This window comes from Sinohyriopsis cumingii, chromosome 11 (assembly GCF_028554795.1).
Source record: "Sinohyriopsis cumingii isolate HCF-2022 chromosome 11, ASM2855479v2, whole genome shotgun sequence".
Lineage (NCBI taxonomy): Eukaryota > Metazoa > Mollusca > Bivalvia > Unionida > Unionidae > Sinohyriopsis > Sinohyriopsis cumingii.
Genome location: NC_142971.1, coordinates 88518676 through 88541627, shown reverse-complemented (window position 1 = coordinate 88541627; position 22952 = coordinate 88518676). Strand labels below are relative to the sequence as shown.

The window sequence follows — 22952 nt, the reverse complement described above, 5'->3', positions numbered from 1 at the left end:
ACATAATAAAAACCAAACATATGAAATAAATAAATAAAAAATGTGCAAAGCTTTTGTCTCCATATCCAATGAACATTGGACTATTTTGCTAATTAGAAGCTGTCTTGGCTGTTCTCAAGAGTTAAGTAGGGGTAGTGGTGGGGTTGAAAGTAATACATGTGCCGTTTTTGTTCATCTCAACACACATTAAAAACTAATTTTACTGTTGTTCTAACTTCTCTTAAGATTTTGTTGAATTGTTCTCCATATAGAAAGTAATCTTTCTACATCTGCATTGTTGTGAGGGAGTCTCCCACATGCTTGGTGGTCTTGCTATGTCAATAATCCAGAATGGCTGATGTGAATATATTGCTTGCAGTCTGTTCAAGTGTGTGTGTGTGTGTTTGATATAGATTTTTAATGTAGCTTTAACAATTTTTCAGTCATATCGCAACGATGTCTGCAGTGTGGCAGTTTAAAATGATGTCAAGTACTGTGGCATCGTGTAGCAGACATGTAGCATGATGTCCCACCCAGTCACATTATCCTGACACCAGGCTGTCCAGTCCTAACACTAACCTCTTAATGCTGAGTGCCTATTTTAAAAAGACACATTAAAAATCCAAATCACATACACTTAACAAACAAATGGAAATGATAAGCATTTTCTTCAGCAAATACTCAGCATGTTCCAACAATCTGTTCACTCCCACTAAAAAAAACTATCAAAATAATTATGTCATTCCCATGCCAAGTCCCCATCAAAGCCTCACACAATTTGCCACCAGCAACAGTTCAAATACTATCAGCCGGGCCTTGGATATAAACTTTCCAAGTTATTCAGCTGGTGAGTTCTTCCCTGATGCAAAATGTGAAAACTGCACCATAACTAAATCCAGTCTGCTGCAACCATGCATCAAAGAACTCATGTTATTAACAGAGATAATGGTTAAATTTAGTTGCTCTTGTCATACTTCATTCATAAAAGATTCATGTACATATCAGTTGTTTTAAAAAGATGAAATTATGTTCATGACATAAGATGAAGCTTGTATCAGAAAGGATGAAATCATCAGCAATTCCTTTTATCAGTTATATTTTGAGATTTTAATAATTTATCTGAAAATTGTTTGGTATATAATAAAATTATAATTATCATAGCAATTTGCGTTTTCTTTACATTTCTTTATATTTATATATATATATATATATGTGTGTATATATATATATATATATATATATATATATATATATATATATATATATATAGCGTACTGTAAGTCCATTAATGTCAAGCTATGTTCCTATCTTTTCTTTATTAACGAAAATTTAACTGAATGAAATCTCTTCTGAAGAGGAAATAAAGTCAGTCAGTCATACACACATATATACATACATACATTCATATGTACCATACATACATACATGCATGCATACATACATACATATATACATACATAACATACATACATACATACATACCATACATACCTACCTACGTACCATACATACATACGTACGTACCATACATACATACATACATACATTCACAGATATTTTCTTGCATAAATTGTAAAATCAGTTCACAATACTTGGTGGGGGGGTTGAATATCTATGTGCATGAATATCAAAAACAGACAACTACATGATCATTCATATTTTCAATAAAAAAAATTTACCCAGATATCAAACAAAGAAGCTTTTGTGAAAACTGAACAAATTCATATGTTATGACAAACTTATTTATTTGCAAATGCATTTGTTAACTGGTTTGGTTATGAGAGAAACTAATGAAAAGTCACAATGATACATACCAGATTTTCATTACTATCCAATTTATTTCAAGTAACAAAGTTTAAGGGGAGCGTAATCATTAACTTTGATATTTTATTCCAAGAAGAGATAATTGACTAATGTAATGGCTACTATTTCATTTAAAGTAGTCATCTGCTTCAATGCTTTCAATTAAGGCTGTGCAGCATCATGTTAAATCACACTAAGTGTTGATAATACGCAGTCAACATGTGGGAATGATCACCATACCAAATAGCTTTCTTCATTCACAAGCTAGCACTAAGGGTGGGTCTATACTGAGAAACAGAGGAGAATCTTGAACCTAAAGAAGTTTGAAGCTACGGAGAATTTATTAGCATTTTGTTTCAATAGGATTAGTATGGGAGTTTGAGTATTACTGACAGTCGTATACTGGTACCATGCAATACTACAACTCTGCAGTTTCCATGCTTGCCACCTAGGCATTATTTTGGTGGTTTTGTCTTATACAAATCATAATGGAGTCCCCTTTATTATTTGAATATGATGTTAGAGAAAATCAGTTTTTAAACGGATGTACGCAATGGGCAGACCAAGTGAGAGCTGAGGCTATGGAGAAAGGAATACAATTTTTATATTTCGTACCCACAGATTGGCCTCTACAGATAAATAGCATTTGATGTATATTATGACATCCACAATGTGATGGATGTAATGTGATTTTTGATTTTTAACGTAGCTTTAACAATTTTTCAGTCATATTGCTACGATGTCTGCAGTGTGGCAGTTTATAGTGATGTCTAGCACTGGGGCATCATGCCGCAGACATGTAGCACGATGTCCCACCCAGTCACATTATCCTGACACCAGGCCAACCAGTCCTAACACTAACCTCTTAATGCTGAACGCCAAGCAAGGCAGCTGTTAGTACCATTTTTTAAGTCTCTGGTATGACTCGGCTGGGGATCGAACCCACAACCTCCCGCATCCGAGGCAGACGTTCTAACCACTAGGCCACCGGAGTGGTCACAATGTGATAGAGATTTTAAATGTAAACTGCATATGACATATTCACTATTTAATTGTCCAGACACATTCAATAAGTCAAAGCAGACAGCATTGTAAAATTCAAGGGTTAAGACTGCACATGCCACGCTGCACCAACCTGTAACAGGTATTAAAATGGAGGCGGCTTATGATGTGAGTGATATTATCTTTATTTCATTTTTTCGAACCAAAGTGTTCTTGATGTTTCTTATGCAGTTTAACAAATCCATTTTCTTAGATCTTTTTGTGTTATATATATATATATATATATATATATATATATATATATATATATATATATATATATATATATAAAACTTGATTTGTGCATTGAATCTCTCTCCCTCTCTCTCTTTCTCTCTAGAGAACAGAAATATAAAGACAGAATCTTGTGCACATTATGTGAAAGCAAAATAAATAGTAAATAGCAGAAACAATGTTTCTAGTATCCAAAACTTCAATGGCATCACAATTATCTAACATGAGGAATCAATATCCCTCTGCTCCCCCCTCAAAAAATGTAAACCACGTAAAAATGTCTGAATCTTACACAGCTTGCCAAGAATAATAAACAGGGTGGGATAGGATGGGTTGACAGCATTTTTGTAGGAGGTTTGGGAGTAGGCTGACTTTATTACATAGAATACATTAGGTGGGTGGGATGGGATGACAGCCTTTTTATACGAGGTTTGGGAGTAGGCTCATTTTATTACATAGAATACATTAGGTGGGTGGGATGGGATGACAGCCTTTTTATAGGAGGTTTGGGAGTAGGCTGACTTTATTACATAGAATACATTAGGTGGGTGGGATGGGATGACAGCCTTTTTATAGAAGGTTTGGGAGTAGGCTGACTTTATTACATAGAATACATTAGGTAGGTGGGATGAGATGGCAGCCTTTTTATAGGAGGTTTGGGAGTAGGCTAACTTTATTACATAGAATACATTAGGTGGGTGGGATGGGATGATAGACTTTTTATAGGAGGTTTGGGAGTAGGCTGACTTTATTACATAGAATACATTAGGTGGGTGGGATGGGATGACAGCCTTTTTATAGAAGGTTTGGGAGTAGGCTGACTTTATTACATAGAATACATTAGGTAGGTGGGATGAGATGGCAGCCTTTTTATAGGAGGTTTGGGAGTAGGCTAACTTTATTACATAGAATACATTAGGTGGGTGGGATGGGATGATAGACTTTTTATAGGAGGTTTGGGAGTAGGCTGACTTTATTACATAGAATACATTAGGTAGGTGGGATGGGATGGCAGCCTTTTTATAGGAGGTTTGGGAGTAGGCTGACTTTATTACATAGAATACATTAGGTTTGATACTCCTGATCATTCTTTGGGGAAAACTTGGAATACATGAATCTTCTGTAACACCTTCAAGCAATGCTTGGTAAAGAAAAAATGGATTTGAATTATCTTTTAAATAAAGTTGGTAAATCTTTTGCTAGAGATGCTACTGAAAAAGCAGGAATGCCGAAAAACAAGAATTATGCTGAAAGTAAAAGATCTGCACTGGTATAGTAAATCATTACTAATTCTATCAAGAAAAATTCACTTATTTGTATGAGAAATGTTGGTGACTTGGTCTAATACCTATATGGCAGGCAAGTCGCAGCTGCTGACAGACAAAACCACAGATATCCTTTTTTTGTGTTTTGTGTTTTTGGAATTTCAGTGACCATGATGTGTTAATTTCCAAAAACATTAGAAATATAAATTTTTAAAAAATCTGAACTGAACAATTATATTTAATTGCTCCCAATTTTAAAGCATTTACCATATTAGAGTTTGGTGTATTTCTATTTCTGTATAAGGTTTCTAGTTATCTGTGATATAGTTTTCAAATACCTTGTATAAGTTACCTGCGATATATTTTTCAAATACGCTGAATAGATAAAGCATATTTTAAATGATGTGGTATCAGTAATAACATACACAGTCCTTATTAAGATGTTTATGATCTCAATATTGTGGAATCAATTTCTACTTTTTTATGTATATTCTTTAAGCATAATTGAAATAAATGTTTCAAGTAATTAAATTTCCTTAAAATAATTCTTCCTAAAGTATTTTGTAAATAATTCATTTTTCTTTGGCTAGGTTTGGTAACATTTCAAAGAGTCTGTATGAGTTGCATTATTCTGGAGTCAAACAACAGGCTGACTTTATACCTGCACAAGTAGATAATATAGAATTTGCGCTACCCCATTTGTTTGTAACTCCCCCTACTGATTTGAAAAATGAAAAGAACTGAGGATATAAAAATGCATAAAACTTAGTCATTTCATTCATCAATTTATAATTCTAACCAGATTGTCACCATGAGGTCCTTAACACTGTCATGTTTCAAACTAAACAGAAACTCTCCATGTAAACAAGAAGACAGACTAATCAGTCTCCTTTTCTGATTTCTAGGATAATCTATTTTAATTAAAAAAATTGTCGTCTGTGTCAAATATTTGCAATGTCTAGTTTTAATATTTCTAAAGCAAACTGACCAAATACAAAGCAGAAACTCTAGCATACATGTGTTCAAGGAGTTGTAACTCTAAAATGTATGGAATTATTTAAGGTATTCAAGACGGTGAACTACATCACATCTGTTGCTTGAAAACACATACTCACCCATACTTACGAATCTCCTGTTTGATTTGAAATACAAACAAGCTGACAGTGTTCGGGGCCCCATGGTCACAATCAGATTAGAATTTATAAACTGATGAATGAAATGACCCCGTTTTGTTTATTTTTTATATCTTTGATGCTGTATATTTATATAATCAATACAGGTGTACAAATAAACTGTAAAGAATGCAAATACTTTAACAGCCGACATGATACACCTTATAACAAGTTTTTATTACTATACTTTCACTATCTAATTTTAAGGAAATTTTTATAATTTGTTTTAATTGTCTGTTTTACTTATATGGAGTAAATGTAATACGAAATACTAACTTTTCAAAGGAAATTTTATTTTAATGGGCCTGCACAGTTATCTCTGCTCAGGAAATAAATATAGGTCACCCAATTTATGGCTAAGTCACATGTCCTTGTCAAAGTGTATATGTGTACAACAGCAGAATGGATTGTGAATGTTCTCCAAAATTATGCACGATTTAAATATTAAATCATGCATTGATGAAAATCATCTACATGTATAATAAGATGTGAAATGATAAACATTGAAATGAAATATGGATGTTAACAATGGAGAAAATACAATCTCTATAAATTATTTTAAATACATTCATGAGACATCGTTTACAACACATAAAACATGCTTAATTAATCAAAAATTGTTTCATAATATCTACTTCTGAATATCTGACTTTCGTCAATCTCTGCAAAACATTCTGCATTTACAAAGGTTATTTTGAATAGTTGTTGTTTTGGGGTTTAACACCATTTCTAAGTGCAAGATAGTCCATATATGGCAGCCAGTATAACTGGTGCAGGAAGAATCCTCGAAAACCAAGGAAAGAACCAATGAACCATGAGAAGCTACTGGCAAGCTTTCTCAAATGCCCACACTGACTGAATGGTAAAACTGGGAAGTAAACTGAAGTAATAGGGTTTTGCAATCAAACAATTACAAGTACACAAAACTGGCTTTAATGAATTCATTATCACAACTGCCTGCTTATGTGTCATCAAAACTTCTTTACAGCAGCATCCAGGGTAATGCATCATCATATTAGCATCCAATTTTTGCAAGAACATTTTCATTCAGGTAATATGCAAGTGAATTTCAGTTCTCTCTCAGCACTCCCACACATATAGAAAGAAAAGGAAATTGCAAATTGTCAATATTGTATGCAAAAAGATTGCTAAAATTCTGGTCAAAATATACTTCGAAGTACCTGTACACCATGACTTGTTTTATCACCTTTGAACTAATTCCTAGCCCTGGAATAAAGTTGCTGACTAATTAACAAATTAAAAAATCAGAATTTTCCATTGTCCAAGATTTGCTGATGCACAACTTAAAACATCAGCTGATCATAGTTATAAACTATTCTAATGCTCAAAGTCTGCCAAAACTCAAGAATCCATAAGCAGTGACAAATGAGGCTGCAAAAAGTTTTGTTCATCCAAGTTGGAGCACGAACATGTCTTTGTTTTTTTATTTTTTAACCTTTGGGCCAGGTCTCAAAGTCCTTATGGTGTTTGAAGAAATGAACTTAGTTCCACATACTTTTTAATCTGTATTTTTTTTCAACATCCTCATTTATTATACAATATTAACAATAACTTAATACACAACACATAAATTACAGTGGCATATTTGATAGAATACTAACATTTGTATATCGGCAGAAATAATTCATAAATCAGCAGAATTACCATCTTCCTTGTTGCAATTTCTATGCAAAGCGCATGAAAACATGATATTATTGCAAACATCATTGACTTTAGCCAACTTCTCATAGTCAACTAGCAATTATGGACCTATGATCTTTAAAAAATAGCAATGTGAATTCCCTATTATTTCTGCAGTACCAATTTCTGTTGATCTTTTACTGTAAATACAACTACAAACCACATAGACTCCAATTTGCCATTGCAAAATGCAACAGTAGATTAGGGTTTATGTTGTTGTTCTACTGACTACTCCTAACAAATTGCATGGAGCCTGATCTGCTGGTGCAATATGCAATGGCTGATCTGGGTCTGTGTAGTTTGCAGTTAGTTTATATTTATAAGCAAGAATATAAATTGCTGCAAACACAATTTTAAAGGTCTAGCAAACAAGTATCATTTTGTTGGAAGATTTTTATTATTTGCACAACCAAAAACATTTAACCTGAAAACAATATGTCTACAGTATGCACACCGCCTCACTCGCTGATGTATTTCACAAAGACTCACCAGGGTCTATCATTTTTATCCCGTGGTTAACTTACAAATGAAAAAATGACCAACGATGCCATTAAAATAATTACTTTCAAGTGAAATAAAATCACAAAGGCAATAGAGGAAAATTCATGGAGTGAAAAATAAATCATCACTGATCACAAGGTGGACAATACATTTGGAATGATATTCACATGTGACAGGTATTTTAAATATACTGCAGATAATAATACTGTCTTAGCACCAAGCATAAACCAGGCCTGGAGGTTAGAAGAAGAAAAATATCTGCCAAACTCTGTACTTTGACTCATTATTTGACAATTGTTCATTCTTTCATGCAGAGAGTTAAAATGTATCAAATTTACAGAATTTTATCGGACTAAAATTTTCTCAAATTCTTTCAAATTTCAATGAAATAAATGAACCTGACAGTATTTTCAAACCTGAATTTGGAGTACAAGTCGACAGTTAAAATGTCTAATGTCCAGACCTGGTGTGAACAGATAATCGGTTTATTTACTTGTTATTTTTATGTTCCACTGCATCAATTACTAATATTCATTTTAAAAGAAGTACTTAATATAACACAATTCACTCTTAATTTACATACATTTCATACATGTACAAACAGCAATGTGATAAAAGCTCAATTCTTCATTCTATTTACAAACTGGCATTTAAAACTAAACTAAAATGTATTCTTCAACCTCAAGCAGATTCTTCATGTTTATGTACAACAGTGCATCAAACTGATGAGAGAAAAAATTATTTTTTTTATAGTGGGCAAAATATAACGGGTGTGGGGTACTTTTAACACATTACTGGCTAAGAGCCTTCTGCATGGGCAAACTGAGGTGGCCAACCTTGGCTGACCGGGGTGGGTATCGAACCCTTAGCTTGAGTATGACAATCTATCAAGTAAGCTACCACAGTTCCCTGGGTACAATATAAACAGTAACATGTGCAATGTAAGATGAATAAAGAATCAAAAGGTTCTGCACTGCAGTTTCTCTAATAAAAATGAGGACCAACAGAAACTTGGTCTATGTAGCCTCCTTTAATGACTACTGAGTTTGTTTAGCACACTTTTTTTTATAGAAAGTCAAGCCTGTTTTGCACACTTTTTGGGGGGACAAAGTTCAGGATGATTGCATCAACAAATGTAAACAAGTGGCTTCTGACATATTTTGTGTTAATTAGACATATAAGTGGTGACATATCCATAAATAGGATTGGCACAACAATTTCTACCAGCAGGAAAACAAAATGTTTTGAAGCCACCAAAAATAGTTTTAAAATATTCTTTTCATAGCATAGCTGACCAGATATAATATTTCATCTTTATATGCATGTGAAATAAGACTACATGTAGATGACATACTATCTACTTGTGGGTTATATTGAAAAGTTTCTATTGGTGCCCATTCACATGCTCATTGTATCTCATGTACAGATACATTATGATTTAAATGAAAAGTCTTTATAAAGGTCAGTGTTGTTGTCAATGAAAACTGAAAGTAACTGAAGTACATTTCTAATAAAATTATCTGAACTCCTGTGCATAATAAAAGTATGCATTGGTCACTATTGCCTTACACGAGTGTACAGAAATTCAAAAAAGAGCATGTAATGACTGACCACTCATTAATTCTTAATTGCAACACTGATAATAGCAGTCTTAATAATTTATATAGAAACAAAATCCAATTTTGTTTGTTTACTTTATTTATGGCATATCAACAATTATCACATGCGGGCTGCTCCAGTAAAATATCCTAGAGACACTGAGAAGGCAATTTCATTGTGGGCTAATGAACCATAACAATAATAAAAATGAATCATTTCCATTTAAACTCTTTCATAATTGAATATCCTAGCAAGTATCTTTTTGGTATAAAAAAAAATGACTTCCATTGGTACCATTAATTTGAAATGCAACAGCCCTGATGTAAATCCATGTATGTTATTTTCAGAAATGTAGGAGACGATTTCAGTGCAAGTGACATTAAGTTATAACACACACACAGACACACACACTGTATAGTGATTTTGAATGCAAGCAATTCAAAATTGGATATTAGCAATTCATTCAGTAGGGTGAGACAGGATTTCAGAAAATCCACAAAATAACACGTATCACAAAAACACCTCATGGGAGGGTATATGAAATTTGAATTGCCATAATAGAATCAAATAGATTGTCTAGTTTTATTCCCATTCAGTCCATGTTAGGGTACTGTTTCACAATTTGTATACAGTAAACAAGTGGCTGGAGGTATGTATGAAGGTTGTTACCATATTTATTTTATATAGTACCTTACCTCTGTTTTGGTGGGTATGTGAGAAAGTTTGCAAGTAGCTTCTCGTGGGTCTGTAGTTCTTTCCCGGGTTCTTCCACCATCATTTTACTGGCCGCCATGTATAGCAAATCTTGTACTGAAAAATGGCATTAAACCCTAAAAACAACAACAACCTCTGTTCTGCAAAGTGTTCATGCACAAATTCTAAATGTAATTTTTACATATTCTTTGCATTTTCCATAGTCTGAGACATTTATAATTGTTAAACAACTTGTAACCTGGGTATGGTGTGTGAAACGGTACCCACATGATATTGCTAATAAGTTCCAAACTCAACAGATTTCATATCCAAGAGGTAACTTCACTTAATAGATATATGACAAATAAAGTGAAATAAAATGTGACTATTTCTGATTAAAATATGTAAAGTGCTTTATAAATAATCGTAACAGCTGCTCTCTATGACCAAATAATGCTGGCAAGTAAGCAAACACTTGTTGCAATGGATTTACTTTCATCACTGTACTCATAATTATCTACTACATGTTCAGTCTTAGTCATTAAGCTGCCGGAGTACAAAAAAGGAAGTCAAGACTAAAAAAATACAACTTAAGTCTATCACTGATTCTAAAATCAACATGTATATACAGAGATGAAAAAATATGTAATTTCTAAAATATTCAGATTTATTACCTTCACTAAATGCAAAATTTATTAAGTTAATTGTTTCCAATTTCAAATCTGATTTTGACTTCTGTGCTTAGGAATCTACATGAAAAATGCTGCACGACATAAATGTTTGGGAGTGTGTACATAATGAACAAACATAGGTCTGTTTTTTTTAAACCACATAAAATGAACCATGAAGGTTTCATATGCAAATGCTGGTTGCATTTTAAAAATGGATACAATTTCATAGCTAATTATTATTGCTAACAGGCAATGTTTCCATTGATCAATCTTCAAGCATTACACTACTGTTGTAAAATCTTGCTCTTCTTTATCTGGAAAAACATGAATGACATCACAAATTTGCAGTATCATCTATTTTTAATGTGGGAGTGGATTATGGCATGTACAGAAAGCAGACACAGGATTTTGGTGTCCAACCATTATCAAACTGAACAGCTTCCATTCAGATTGCTAGGGTAAGCTGCTACATTCACTGAGAAAAATCCCTGTTCCTTGGGTTATAATGACATCTCCAACAGCTTAATATAGCTTGGCTTACAGTAGGTATATCTGATAGATACACTCCAGTCAACTACAAACAAAACTTTGTCACAAACAAATGGGGTATTTTCACTGCATAATGAAGACCTCAGCCCTATAAAATGTGTAAATAATCATCACAGTCTGTTTTCAGCACAGCCGATTTCAGTCCTTGACCCAAAACTTGTCTCCACATCAGCAAAGTGGTAATAAATCAATTAGATTTCCTTTTGGTTGTGTCATGTCATCAGGAAAGAAATTAACAAGCTCATCAAAGAGTTCTGTCCGAGAATGGTAATGTTCACTCATATATGAACTGAATTCTGAAAGGTAAGAAATATATAACTGTTGTCAATTCAACGTATGAACTGAATTCTGAAAGGTAAGAAATATATAACTGTTGTCAATTCAACGTAACTTTGCTACACTCTAGTCAAAAAGATCACTGACCCACGACAAAATGTTATAGATTTGTCAATTATGTTAATTCTCAAGACATCTTAGACCAAATATACTAGAGAGGCTCAAATTGAAAATACAAGGCAATAGTTCTTTCAAAAACCATCCATTACATAAAGCTTGTAATCTTGCCTGATCATGGTACAATTATAAATAACATTTCATAATCATTTCTAAATAGTTTTTAACTTGTTATTTTTTTATCTACCAATTTATAATAAAAAAAGCAATCAGATAAACATGCAAATTGCAGAGTGTTACTTAAAACATAAAAACATATATATTACTAAAGCCTTGTGCAAAGAGAAGAATGAAACCTACATATTTGTTTTACTGAGGCAGTCATCTGAAACCATTTATAATTTGCAATTAATGTAAAAAATATAGTGTCCAATTTAAATATCACAGGATTTGTCAAGATAGCTTGTTATCAAGAAAGTTATACATTACAGTCATGTATTCTGAAAACTTGTTGAGCTCTAACTAAATTAAAAGCATTTGGATATCTGTAAACTTTGCTCTGAATAAAAGCAATGAAACTTTGAAATTTTCCTTTGTTTTATTCTAATAACTTAGTAAATTTAAATGACCTAAGTGGAATCAAAAGCAATGCTTCTACTATGGTCTATATCTTGAAATCCAGGCTTGTGCTAATTATAGTTTGGAAATACCCAAACTGGCCCCGTATTCACAAAACTCCTTAATATGAGTGCACACTTAAACTAAAAGTTTCTTGATCTCAATTTATACTTGTTGAATTTTCATAAAAGAACCCTAATGACAGTTAGCAACATTACTGAACTAAATAAATTCCAACCTTCATATCTGTATTATGTAAATCACTTTGCAAATCAACAACTACTGAAAACTGAGTTTTGAATGTGCAATAAATTCAACATTTTTGTGAATGTGGCACCTGGTCTTTTACATTCAACAGACATTGTTCTGTTTAAAAGCTTCTGCTAAACTCCAGAGTCAGATTTTAAGAAATTCAGAAAGCAGTTTCCATCTAATGTTATCAACAGGTTAAGAGTCTTTATGATATAGTCACTGCAGCCCAAACAACATATAGGTAGACCTATTCCTCTGCTAACATGTGACAAATCCATTAACAATACGTATATGAAAACAGAAGATACAGTTCCTAACAAGCTATGCTGGAAAAGAAAATAATTCAACCTATAACCCTGATCACAAACTTACTACACTGACCTTGACATCTGATCTCCTTATCAGTTGCAATAATTATATTCCATCATAAATATCTATCATCAAGACTCAAAACCTTTAACCAATTACAACCTATTCCAAATGTAGACTTTTCTGTGTGACCTTGACCTTACACCTCCATAGCCAAACTGGAATGTCACTAATTCTTTTCTGTCAAGTCAAAGGATAATCCTCAGATGTATTTGTAGGAATACACATGAATTCGATCGTCTGGATGATTTGTCTCCTGCAGAGTACACATCAGAAATTGCCAACAAACTTGCTTTGTCTCCTTCCCCTGCCATAGTGCACAATGTGAACAACAGTAGTTCCAAGAATGCTTCTCAGTGGCAATTAATTATATCTGAGTTTCTTCTCTGATTGGAGAAAGCTGAGCGATATTCCAATTGCTCCATTGCCTTCAATGTTGTCTTCCTCAATCTGTGACCAAAATATGATGATCATTCACTGATGTAAATAAGACTGCTCTTTAAAACAAATTTAACCATAAGTTGATGCCAGAGAACAGATGGATGGTACAGACATTGTGATCATTATGTCTCACCTTTTGCACCTTTTTATGCAAGCAAGACAAAAAGACAGAATATTAAATAAGCAGATAACATTGTTTCATCATGGTCACAGTTTAAATATCTGATTGTAAATATACCCACCACTTTGAAATACTTCCTCTTCTTCTGTATCACACCGGAACAATGTTGAAGCTAACAGCCGAAACTGAAAGAAAGAAGTTAATTAGTATTTTGTAATTCCAATGAATTTAATTCCTCTCAAATTATATCTGAATACATCACTAAATGATTCCACAGTCTGAATTTAAAACAGGAATAAATAAATGTTTACATAGTCTCCTTTATATACAGACTATCATCTGACCTATGATGCAATAGTATTTTCTCGAAAATCTTTATTTTCTAATGGAAAAATTCCCCAAAAAATAAACAAGGTCAGGTCCTAAACTTAAATTGAAGTAAACAATGTGATAGAAATCAGGTAGGCACAAACTTCAGCCATGACAATAGTCAGGTAGGCCAAAACTCTACCCTTAATCACTGACAAATGTCAAGCACACAATATGAACTAAATATACATCACAGTTGTTATGACAATCAATAGCTCTTCACAGAGCCCAGGATCAGTGAAATTCTGTCCAAGTCAACTGCTCCACATTGACAAGGTTTATTAAAAGTTTGAATTAATGTAAGAGATGGTGTTATTCCTTGTGTAAAGTGATGTTTAATAATACTAAGAAACAAGCTGTTTACACAGCAACACACTCTGGGTTTGATGATGCTAGGGAAATAGCTCAGACAGGGTTCGTGTGTGCTAAGCCAGTCTGGGAATCAATGCTATCATTTGAACCAGACAGGAATTGTGCATAACAACTCATGTTAGTTGCTGGAAGTGGTCAGTAGCCAATCACAGAACCCCTTTTCAGGACATCACGTGACCATTACCTTTTATCTCACTGAGCCAACATCTGTCTCAGTTTGTTAGTAATTGTTAAATAACCAGCCTACAATCCCCAAACAGCCATCATGTTCCATCCATTCAACTGTCCATGCTTTTAGAGTTTTCTCTTTGCTGTGCCAAGCAATCAAGGACATCGTGTTATACACAATGACACCTACCCCCAAATTTCTCTAATCCTGCTTGGATTAATACTGCATCAGTAATTTATAGCATCATTAGGTTATTAGAGCAACTGCATCACACTTCAGACCAGAAACCTTTTGTATCTTTAGCCTATAATCACAAAGACAATTTATGGCCCAGTCAAGATCACTGAATAGTCTATGCCAAGGGTTCTTCAGTCTAAGTCAATGGCTGAGCTCATGATGTTTTGGTACAGACAGACTTCCTGTAAACTATCTTTAATTGCTACAATACACGAGAGCCTAATTCTCAGCAAAGGTTTCTTAAAGGTTTTTAACTAATCTCTGAGGGTGGTGTTGCTCACTGTGTACAAACATGTTTTACATGCACGATTCACCAACCAGCCTAAAACACAGGAACAAATGGCAGAAAAGTGTTGACTGTTTTGCTATACACCAATTATGATCAAGAGACTCCTGTAATGGAGTTGCAATAGTTACGTATACAATTCGTGCAAATTCTACATAAGAAATACATCCAGATAAAAGAATAATGAATTACCTATTGGACCTAAAACAGAACTATACTCTTTTGCCAAATGTACTAATCAAGCAATGATATTCAGGTGTATATTATCAAATTTGTCTGTTTGACCTGTGTTACGTGTTTAGGCTCTCATAACAAGAACACAATACCCACAACAATTTGTTCTTCTCTCTTTTAGATGAATACAGATTAAGTAACATAACATTTACTGTTTCATTCTATCCATGAAGCAATATTGCATAACTGTTGGCTACATATTTTGGGTTAATTGGTTGAGAATATAGACAATGCATATTTGTGCTTAACCCTGGCACATATTTTCTTATGTCCATCAGTACAAGCATACAGTGGAAGCTTAAAATATAAAGAACTGCTGCCCCCTCGAAACCAAGACAACTCATGCCATAAAAAGGCCAACCCAAACCTCATGAATCATTTGCATGCTAGGAAAGATTTATTGCTCAATTATTTGCTGACAACTGTAAAACTCTTCTCGTCCTTGTGAGATTGCAGATAACTATCAACCTGCATCATCAAAAAAGTAAAAAAAAATTGAAACTTTTTACGCATTATGCACCTTGATGATGTGAAGCTAGCAACTAATCGCGGCAGTTCAGGGGGTGTTTCCAAACTAATCATTATGAGAATGATGTCAATGTTGCATCAATGACATTGACTAACCAATCAGAAGACAGAGATTTTACAAGTTACTGGCCAATGATAGTGGCCTGACAATTTAGCCCAGCACCAGCCAATGTGCAGTACCAACCTCTTTGCTTTCGTCTGGGTCATCATGATCAACAGTATCTGCAAGATCTTTCTGCAGATACACCATGGCTGCCTGCGGATCCTCTGTTGAAAGCTCTTGGTACTTGTATTTCCGGATCAAGTATTTGCACCTCCTTAATAAATGACTAGCTGAAGGCCGACACAGCTGAAAGGAAATATATGCACGATATACAGTACTGGAATTTCTTCGACTGATTAAACATGGACTAAAATGTTTCCTTGCAATCTTGACTAAAGAGTTTATATGTTGTTGGGTAGCCTTTAATTACATGAGAATATGTGTTGTGAGAACTTACGGGATACTATCTGATCATTACAGCTACATCTCTGATGTGGTGATTACAAAAAGCTAGTCAAGAAAAGGACAGAAAATATGATTGGAATAATCTATGTAAAAATGTCACCTGAAATTGTCAATACACAATCTCCAACATGTATCAAGTGTTTAATTTGCAAAACATTTAATATGAATGATTAAAGCTGTACAAATGATATAAATTTTAACATTCAAAATGTATTTAATCTTTTCTGAAACAAATGGAACACACTGTTAAGGACTCAACATAATATCCTTCAGAGTGACCAGTGAACATTTGTACGGGTTATTCTTACAGAAACAATCTCCTCCAAGACAGGTTTGGGATACAAAAGTAAGATTAACCAAGTTGAGTAAAAAAGAATCTGTGTTAGTAAACAGACCTCTGACTAGGCACCTAGACAGACAACCACATACTTTATTATTTTCATAGCTAAGCCTGGCCTAACTGATGAACTTTCTGTCTTTAACTAGGTTCAGTACAGTGGCATAGCAACTGTTGAAAAAACTGCCATATGTGTGTGTTTGGGGGGGGGGACAAGGCCAAGTGACTGACCAAAATGACAATTGATTAACTTTTCTCATTGGAAGGGGGACAGCAAATTAAGTTTTGCCAGGGGTGGGGGTGGGGGCATAATTTCTTGATATGCTACAAGTTCAGTAGGCTTACAAAATGCAATCCTGCATAAAATGCTTAACTACCTGTAGTGACCAAAAATCATCCAGCCTCATCTTTGGTAAGCTCTCTCTTCCAGGATTTCCTCCAAATAAATAATGCACCTGTAAAACAGTATTAATTACTTTATAAGAATGCAAAGTCTGCATAAAATATAGGCACAAAGGTCCAACATGAGCTTTCACTAGATAAAACAGCTGGTAATTTACAGTAAATGTGAACACATAGCAATAACTAGATTTCATCAAGCAAGTTGTGAGTTTTATGAAGTGTATGAAAATAACACAATGAGACTTTGTTTCTCAAATGATCCAATTCAACATAGTATAGTAGAAGAAGAATATCCCATCGTTAAATTAGAAATAAATGAATTACATTACAAATACTCGTTTCATAAACTTGTGCAATTTTGTCCATGGTATCACATCTTGTATGGAATTCAGTTAAAATCATAACTTAAGGAAATACATACAAAACTGTCCCTTAACACAGTGATTTGGGGTTCTTATATCACATCTTATATGGAGGTGCTGGCTATAGTACTTTATGTTACTGGATATTTTAACTGGCTACAGCAAGGCACTTCTGTAGAATACACATCATCTTCATCAAGATGCTTACCTTTCTGATGTGATCATACACCAGCTGATGGGCAAATCTGGGTACAGGTTCAACATTCTGTAGAATACACATCATCTTCATCAAGATGCTTACCTTTCTGATGTGATCATACACCAGCTGATGGGCAAATCTGGGTACAGGTTCAACATTCTGTAGAATACACATCATCTTCATCAAGATGCTTACCTTTCTGATGTGATCATACACCAGCTGATGGGCAAATCTGGGTACAGGTTCAACATTCTGTAGAATACACATCATCTTCATCAAGATGCTTACCTTTCTGATGTGATCATACACCAGCTGATGGGCAAATCTGGGTACAGGTTCAACATTCTGTAGAATACACATCATCTTCATCAAGATGCTTACCTTTCTGATGTGATCATACACCAGCTGATGGGCAAATCTGGGTACAGGTTCAACATTCTGTAGAATACACATCATCTTCATCAAGATGCTTACCTTTCTGATGTGATCATACACCAGCTGATGGGCAAATCTGGGTACAGGTTCAACATTCTGTAGAATACACATCATCTTCATCAAGATGCTTACCTTTCTGATGTGATCATACACCAGCTGATGGGCAAATCTGGGTACAGGTTCAACATTCTGCATTTTTGTCCAATACTGCGTGCCAGAATTCTCATTCTTATATATGCAGGACCTTTAATATAAAATGGACTGATGCATATATGAAAATATGGACCCTGTTATTTTAGTACCTACCACTGAACCTTTTAGATGTTTCTAAATTTTAGGTGTATACAGGTGTTTGTCCAATATAATTTTTAAAATCTGAACCTACTATGTAGAGAAAGCAATATATTTTAGTAAATTATATTTCTGTCAGAATATTTACCTGATCACAATAAAATTTGGAAATAAAGTATGCTGCCTTCTGAGTTAAGCCCTCTTGAAAAGACTAAATATGTCTTTTCTTGCTATACACTACACAAAGGGAAGAAACTCTTATTCATTTGATGCCCATACCACCGCTAGGTGATTACCCATCAACTCAATGTTAACCAGTTAAGATAAGTGACAACATCAACTATGATGTCTGAATTTGCAGAGAGATATGGGAGGGTTTTATAATAATGTGATTGGGCAAGTATTCTCAGAGCAGCATATCTTATGAAAAATCTGCTTTCTTCTTTGAATACATTCTCTGAATTCCGTATATGAAGAATAACCCACTCTCCTAACACAAGAGTAGCAGAACTGACACATAACCAAAGCTGACCATACATGAAAATGAAGAAAACAATGAGTTCTTTTTATGGATAAAACTTCCTGGCAAATCCATAAAAGTACTTTTTTTTTGTAGCATGGGTTAACGCCATTTTTCAGCACACAATGGGCTATACATGGTGGCCAGTTTTCCCGGGAAAACCCCCAGAAATAACCACCAACCCATGAGAAGCTACTGGCAAGCTTTCTCACATACCCACGTTGGCTGAATCTGAGACTCAAACCCATGCAGACAGATATGAGATGGCAATGATCCGTAACGGAGAGCACTTTAGACTACTCGGCCACTCGGGGCCCCTCATAAAAGTACTAAACTCAAGCCTGTGTGGATGCTGTGCTGACATCATCTGTACCAGGTGGTCATTTGGACTGCAGCTACTGGACACACCAGACCCAATTATTGTCTCTAACTAGATTATGGAGATAAAGACCTGAGAAGGTTGACTGTGCATGCCTGCCAAGAGCTTCTATTGTGTCTCCAATCAAAACATTATGTCTGAATACAAGACCTGCAGAGATCACTCTAATTGTATCAACTGAATCCTCATCAGGCATATCTGATATTTTGATACTTCAGCGTATACTGAACATATTCCCTTCAGCCATGATGCTAGAGTTTGAGGGGTTAAATCCTCTTTCCTGGCCCTCACCAGAAGAAACTGACGTTGTACACCACAATATTTCTGTGTGCACTGAATAAAGCCTGAGAGTACATGCAGTGTTTTGCATCATCACTTCTCTTTATGTGTAAATCAAAGGGACAGAAAGTATGACCACTCTTTGATTGCTGACTGACTGCAACCCATTTGTAGCTACAAAGCCTGACTGTGTCATTAGAACCAATGAACCATCTGGTTTGAAGTGAAGATAGTCTGGATCCAATGAAAGGACATGCAAACTCACTTACACTGCATGCTGAAGCTAAAACCATCAGAAAGCATGTTGTGTATAACAGCTGCTTTAGCAATGTTCTGGATGAAGGCCTGAAGGCCCTTGGACTGATGCACAAAATTGCATATAAATTGGTATATTTTTCTTTGGTAGGCAAACTAAGGAAACTTGAATGAAACCCAGTAAAGGGGATGCAAACATATAAGTTTAGACTGACCACAAATTTATCCTTTTTTGGAAAGCCTGATTGACCATGTGATTTCCACTGTGAACTTTTGTGTGGTAATGTATTTGTGGAGTCTGCTAAGGTCTACACCTGGCCTGAGTTTTCGACTGCTTTTTGGCACAAGAGTAGAAACCTGGAGCAAAATCCCAGTGAGTTTGGTTTGCAAACTATAACCACCACCCACTAGTCAAGTAATGACAAGATCTCCTTCTGCAAAATTTTGACTTTCTCCAAATCTCACAGCGGGTCAATATAAAATATGGTTAAAAAAAGGGGCCTGGCAGGATAAATGAAACCTGAAGACACTCATAAAAAACAAGGATTGTCCATTTTGTGAAAGCAGTCTCATCCAATACTGGCAAAAACAACAGAGAATGGCACTAACTGATAGGTTGTCTGCATGCCGTCAGGGTGGCAAGTCAAAGATGCTTGTTGGGAGGCTTATCCTCTTTATTAAATTTCCTTCCTCCTGAACTGAGGGGCCTAGTGTTGCCTGAAATTTGAATCAGGCAAAAGCCATTGCCATTACTGGGCATTTTTCAACCTTTCATCTCTTTGCCAATGATCACCTCTCCATTCAGGCTGAATGCTCATGCAGGTTGTAAGGCAAGTTGGAGACTGAGGCAGTTCCTGTGCTGCCTGCCTCATCGCACACTCTATTCTACCATTAAAAAGTCACAGGGACCTGAAGCATGTAGCATGGACAGCCAAGGAATGATGTGGCTTGGGTGATGATATGCAAATACAGGCATATTATCTCATCTCACTAAATATAAGTTAGCTGAGGCTGTCATGGCACTAGCCCTGTTTATGGCAATCCTGGCCATAGGTACTGAAAAATAATTACTGCCTGGCTTTTTGGCCAGAAGGAAAATGATTAGTGAAGATAGGTCTAGCATGGAGGATGCTGCCACACTGTTACACATGAGCTTAAAGGTGGAAGGAAAACATTCTTATCCACCTTCTAAAACAGTGGTGTCATCATATTTACTGTCGTAATGTTTTTGTTTAATGTCAGAAGTTCAGTGATACAAGCATCAGATTGTGTTGGATACCCAAGTGATAAAAACAATTTTTGGGACTTTATTACAGAAAAGAACGCCTTTGTATTACCCATATCATTGATCTCATCCAATGGCAATCCATATCACTGACTGTGACAGAATTCTGATGGAGGGATGTTCTTCATCTTCCAAAAATTGTACTGAAGCCTTAATCTTGGCTTGGCTTGCAGTTGCTGATGGTGGGCTTTACGAAGTTAGCAACAAACAATATATTTCCAAGACAGCCACTTCAAAGCTAAACCTCAAATCCTTTCATTATGGTATCTAAGTACACTAAGTCATCAAGGTTATCCCTGCACTGAATATGGAGGCTGTCCTCATTCAGAACTACCTTCACGTTTGTGTAGAACATTCCCAAAGGCATTGTCAAGGTGCAGCCGTTGTCTCAAAGTGTGTCATTGTATCACTCCAATGGATAAACTGTGAATAAATGACTCACCAGTTAAATTGGTGACCACTCAAAAGCCACTGCTTAATTTGCTGGTATGGATGGCTGGAGAGGGTTCCGGACAGTACACTCAGTTGCTGGTTATATGGTATGCCAGGGTGTTGACTGGATGGTGATCTGGACTGTCAATCTGGAACTGCCGGTGCAGAATGTATGGTGAAATGGACAGATTGATCAAACTGATCTTTCTATAGTTACATATACAACCACTTAGAGGTGGTAAGGGGAGGTAATGGGTAAGAGTGTCTCTCCTCTGTCTTTATTGCATACAGATGGGAAACACTAACTGTATTTTATCTTTTCAGTTGGGCCAGATTTAAGTTTAGTTTCATAATGTTATCTTGATTAGGGAAAGTATACAAAAATGGAGAAAACAGGCTTTACCTATGTGTACTCATTCAAAATATAAGTTTCTATTAAGACCAAGTCAAATGAGATCATCTTCTACTGTAGACTGCTTGAGAAGCCATTCCTTCTACCTTAAAAATCTGACCTCTCAAGACAGGTTGTCTCTTATGACAGATGATCTATAATGGTACAAAAAAAAAATACAACACCTCCAGTCTCATCTATCTGACTTGTTTTCAAATATAAACACCTCTCAAGTGTAAAATGGGGAGATAAATTAGCTATGGCTGACTGAAATACATTTAAATCAGACAAAATACACTTAAATTTGTTCAGTGTTATGTATTTAAATGCAATAAAAATCATGAACTCCCACTGACAAAATTTGTTTCATATGCATATTTTGTGTGACTACACTAATTCTGAATCAGGTGCTTAAAGATGGGATAGTTGATGAAGAAATTATATTCCACTCAAATTAATCAGACATGCACTTTGCAAGAAAATTATAGTGTCTCAAGTTTTAAAATATATGGATGAACAGACACAATGGTATATAGCATAGCCCAGGTAGATAGAAATATAGATGATAGTAACAGCATATGCCCCTGACCCTCTACCATCCATTAGGGCCATAATGATGCAAATTAAATAAAAGGTTACATATTTCTTAAGTTATCAAAAACAAAACCACCAAAGATCTGACCAAAACTCAATTTCTTCTTGCTGTTATCAGAGATGAGTTGCAGTTGACAGTGAAGTGTTTAAACATGATGCTTTTGGAACTGGAAGCATTTGGGTAATAGATGATAACTTCCACCATAAAGTTTCCTCTACTGAAAATGTTATCTGATGGTTAAGGCAATATTTATATCGTCTAAGTTATGACTTCTGATCATGACAATGCAATGTTGGCCCTATCTTCATGAAATTTCCCAATTATCTGTCATAGGTCCTATATTTGTTAATTATTACAAAATAATAAAAAAAATAAATATTGTAAAAGATATCAACACCTAAAAGTATTGCTGTTTTGAAATCTCTTGTATTTCAAGTAAGTTATTAGTTAGTGTCTATGCAAGTTGAAGATTTTTGTCAATACAGGACCTGGTCATACAACCAACTTGATAAAATACTAAGAAGCTTTACACTAATCATAATACAAATGATTCCAGATTAGTAGTCTCTAATAGATTTGCATGCCTATCTTGTATATACTTACACATACATGCAAAGCAAAAAAGTTCAGGTAATATCTGCTTATGCAATATTCACAATTAACCTACATATTATAAAGAAACAAA

The 22952-nt window shown here is 34.9% G+C and overlaps 1 protein-coding gene across 1 annotated transcript in view; it reads right to left on the bottom strand.

Annotated features, from left to right (window-relative positions):
* Positions 1-1707: 1707 nt before the first annotated feature.
* Positions 1708-22952, bottom strand: part of LOC149788937 (muskelin-like) — a 66781-nt gene continuing 45536 nt past the window's right edge. The window contains exons 17-21 of the mRNA XM_089975081.1: positions 17973-18084; positions 16820-16897; positions 15782-15946; positions 13524-13587; positions 1708-11504 (exon numbers count right to left, since the gene is read on the bottom strand). Coding sequence (XP_089831207.1) covers positions 11377-11504; positions 13524-13587; positions 15782-15946; positions 16820-16897; positions 17973-18084 — 547 coding nt within the window. The 3' untranslated portion in view covers positions 1708-11376. The remainder of the gene's footprint in view (positions 11505-13523; positions 13588-15781; positions 15947-16819; positions 16898-17972; positions 18085-22952) is intronic.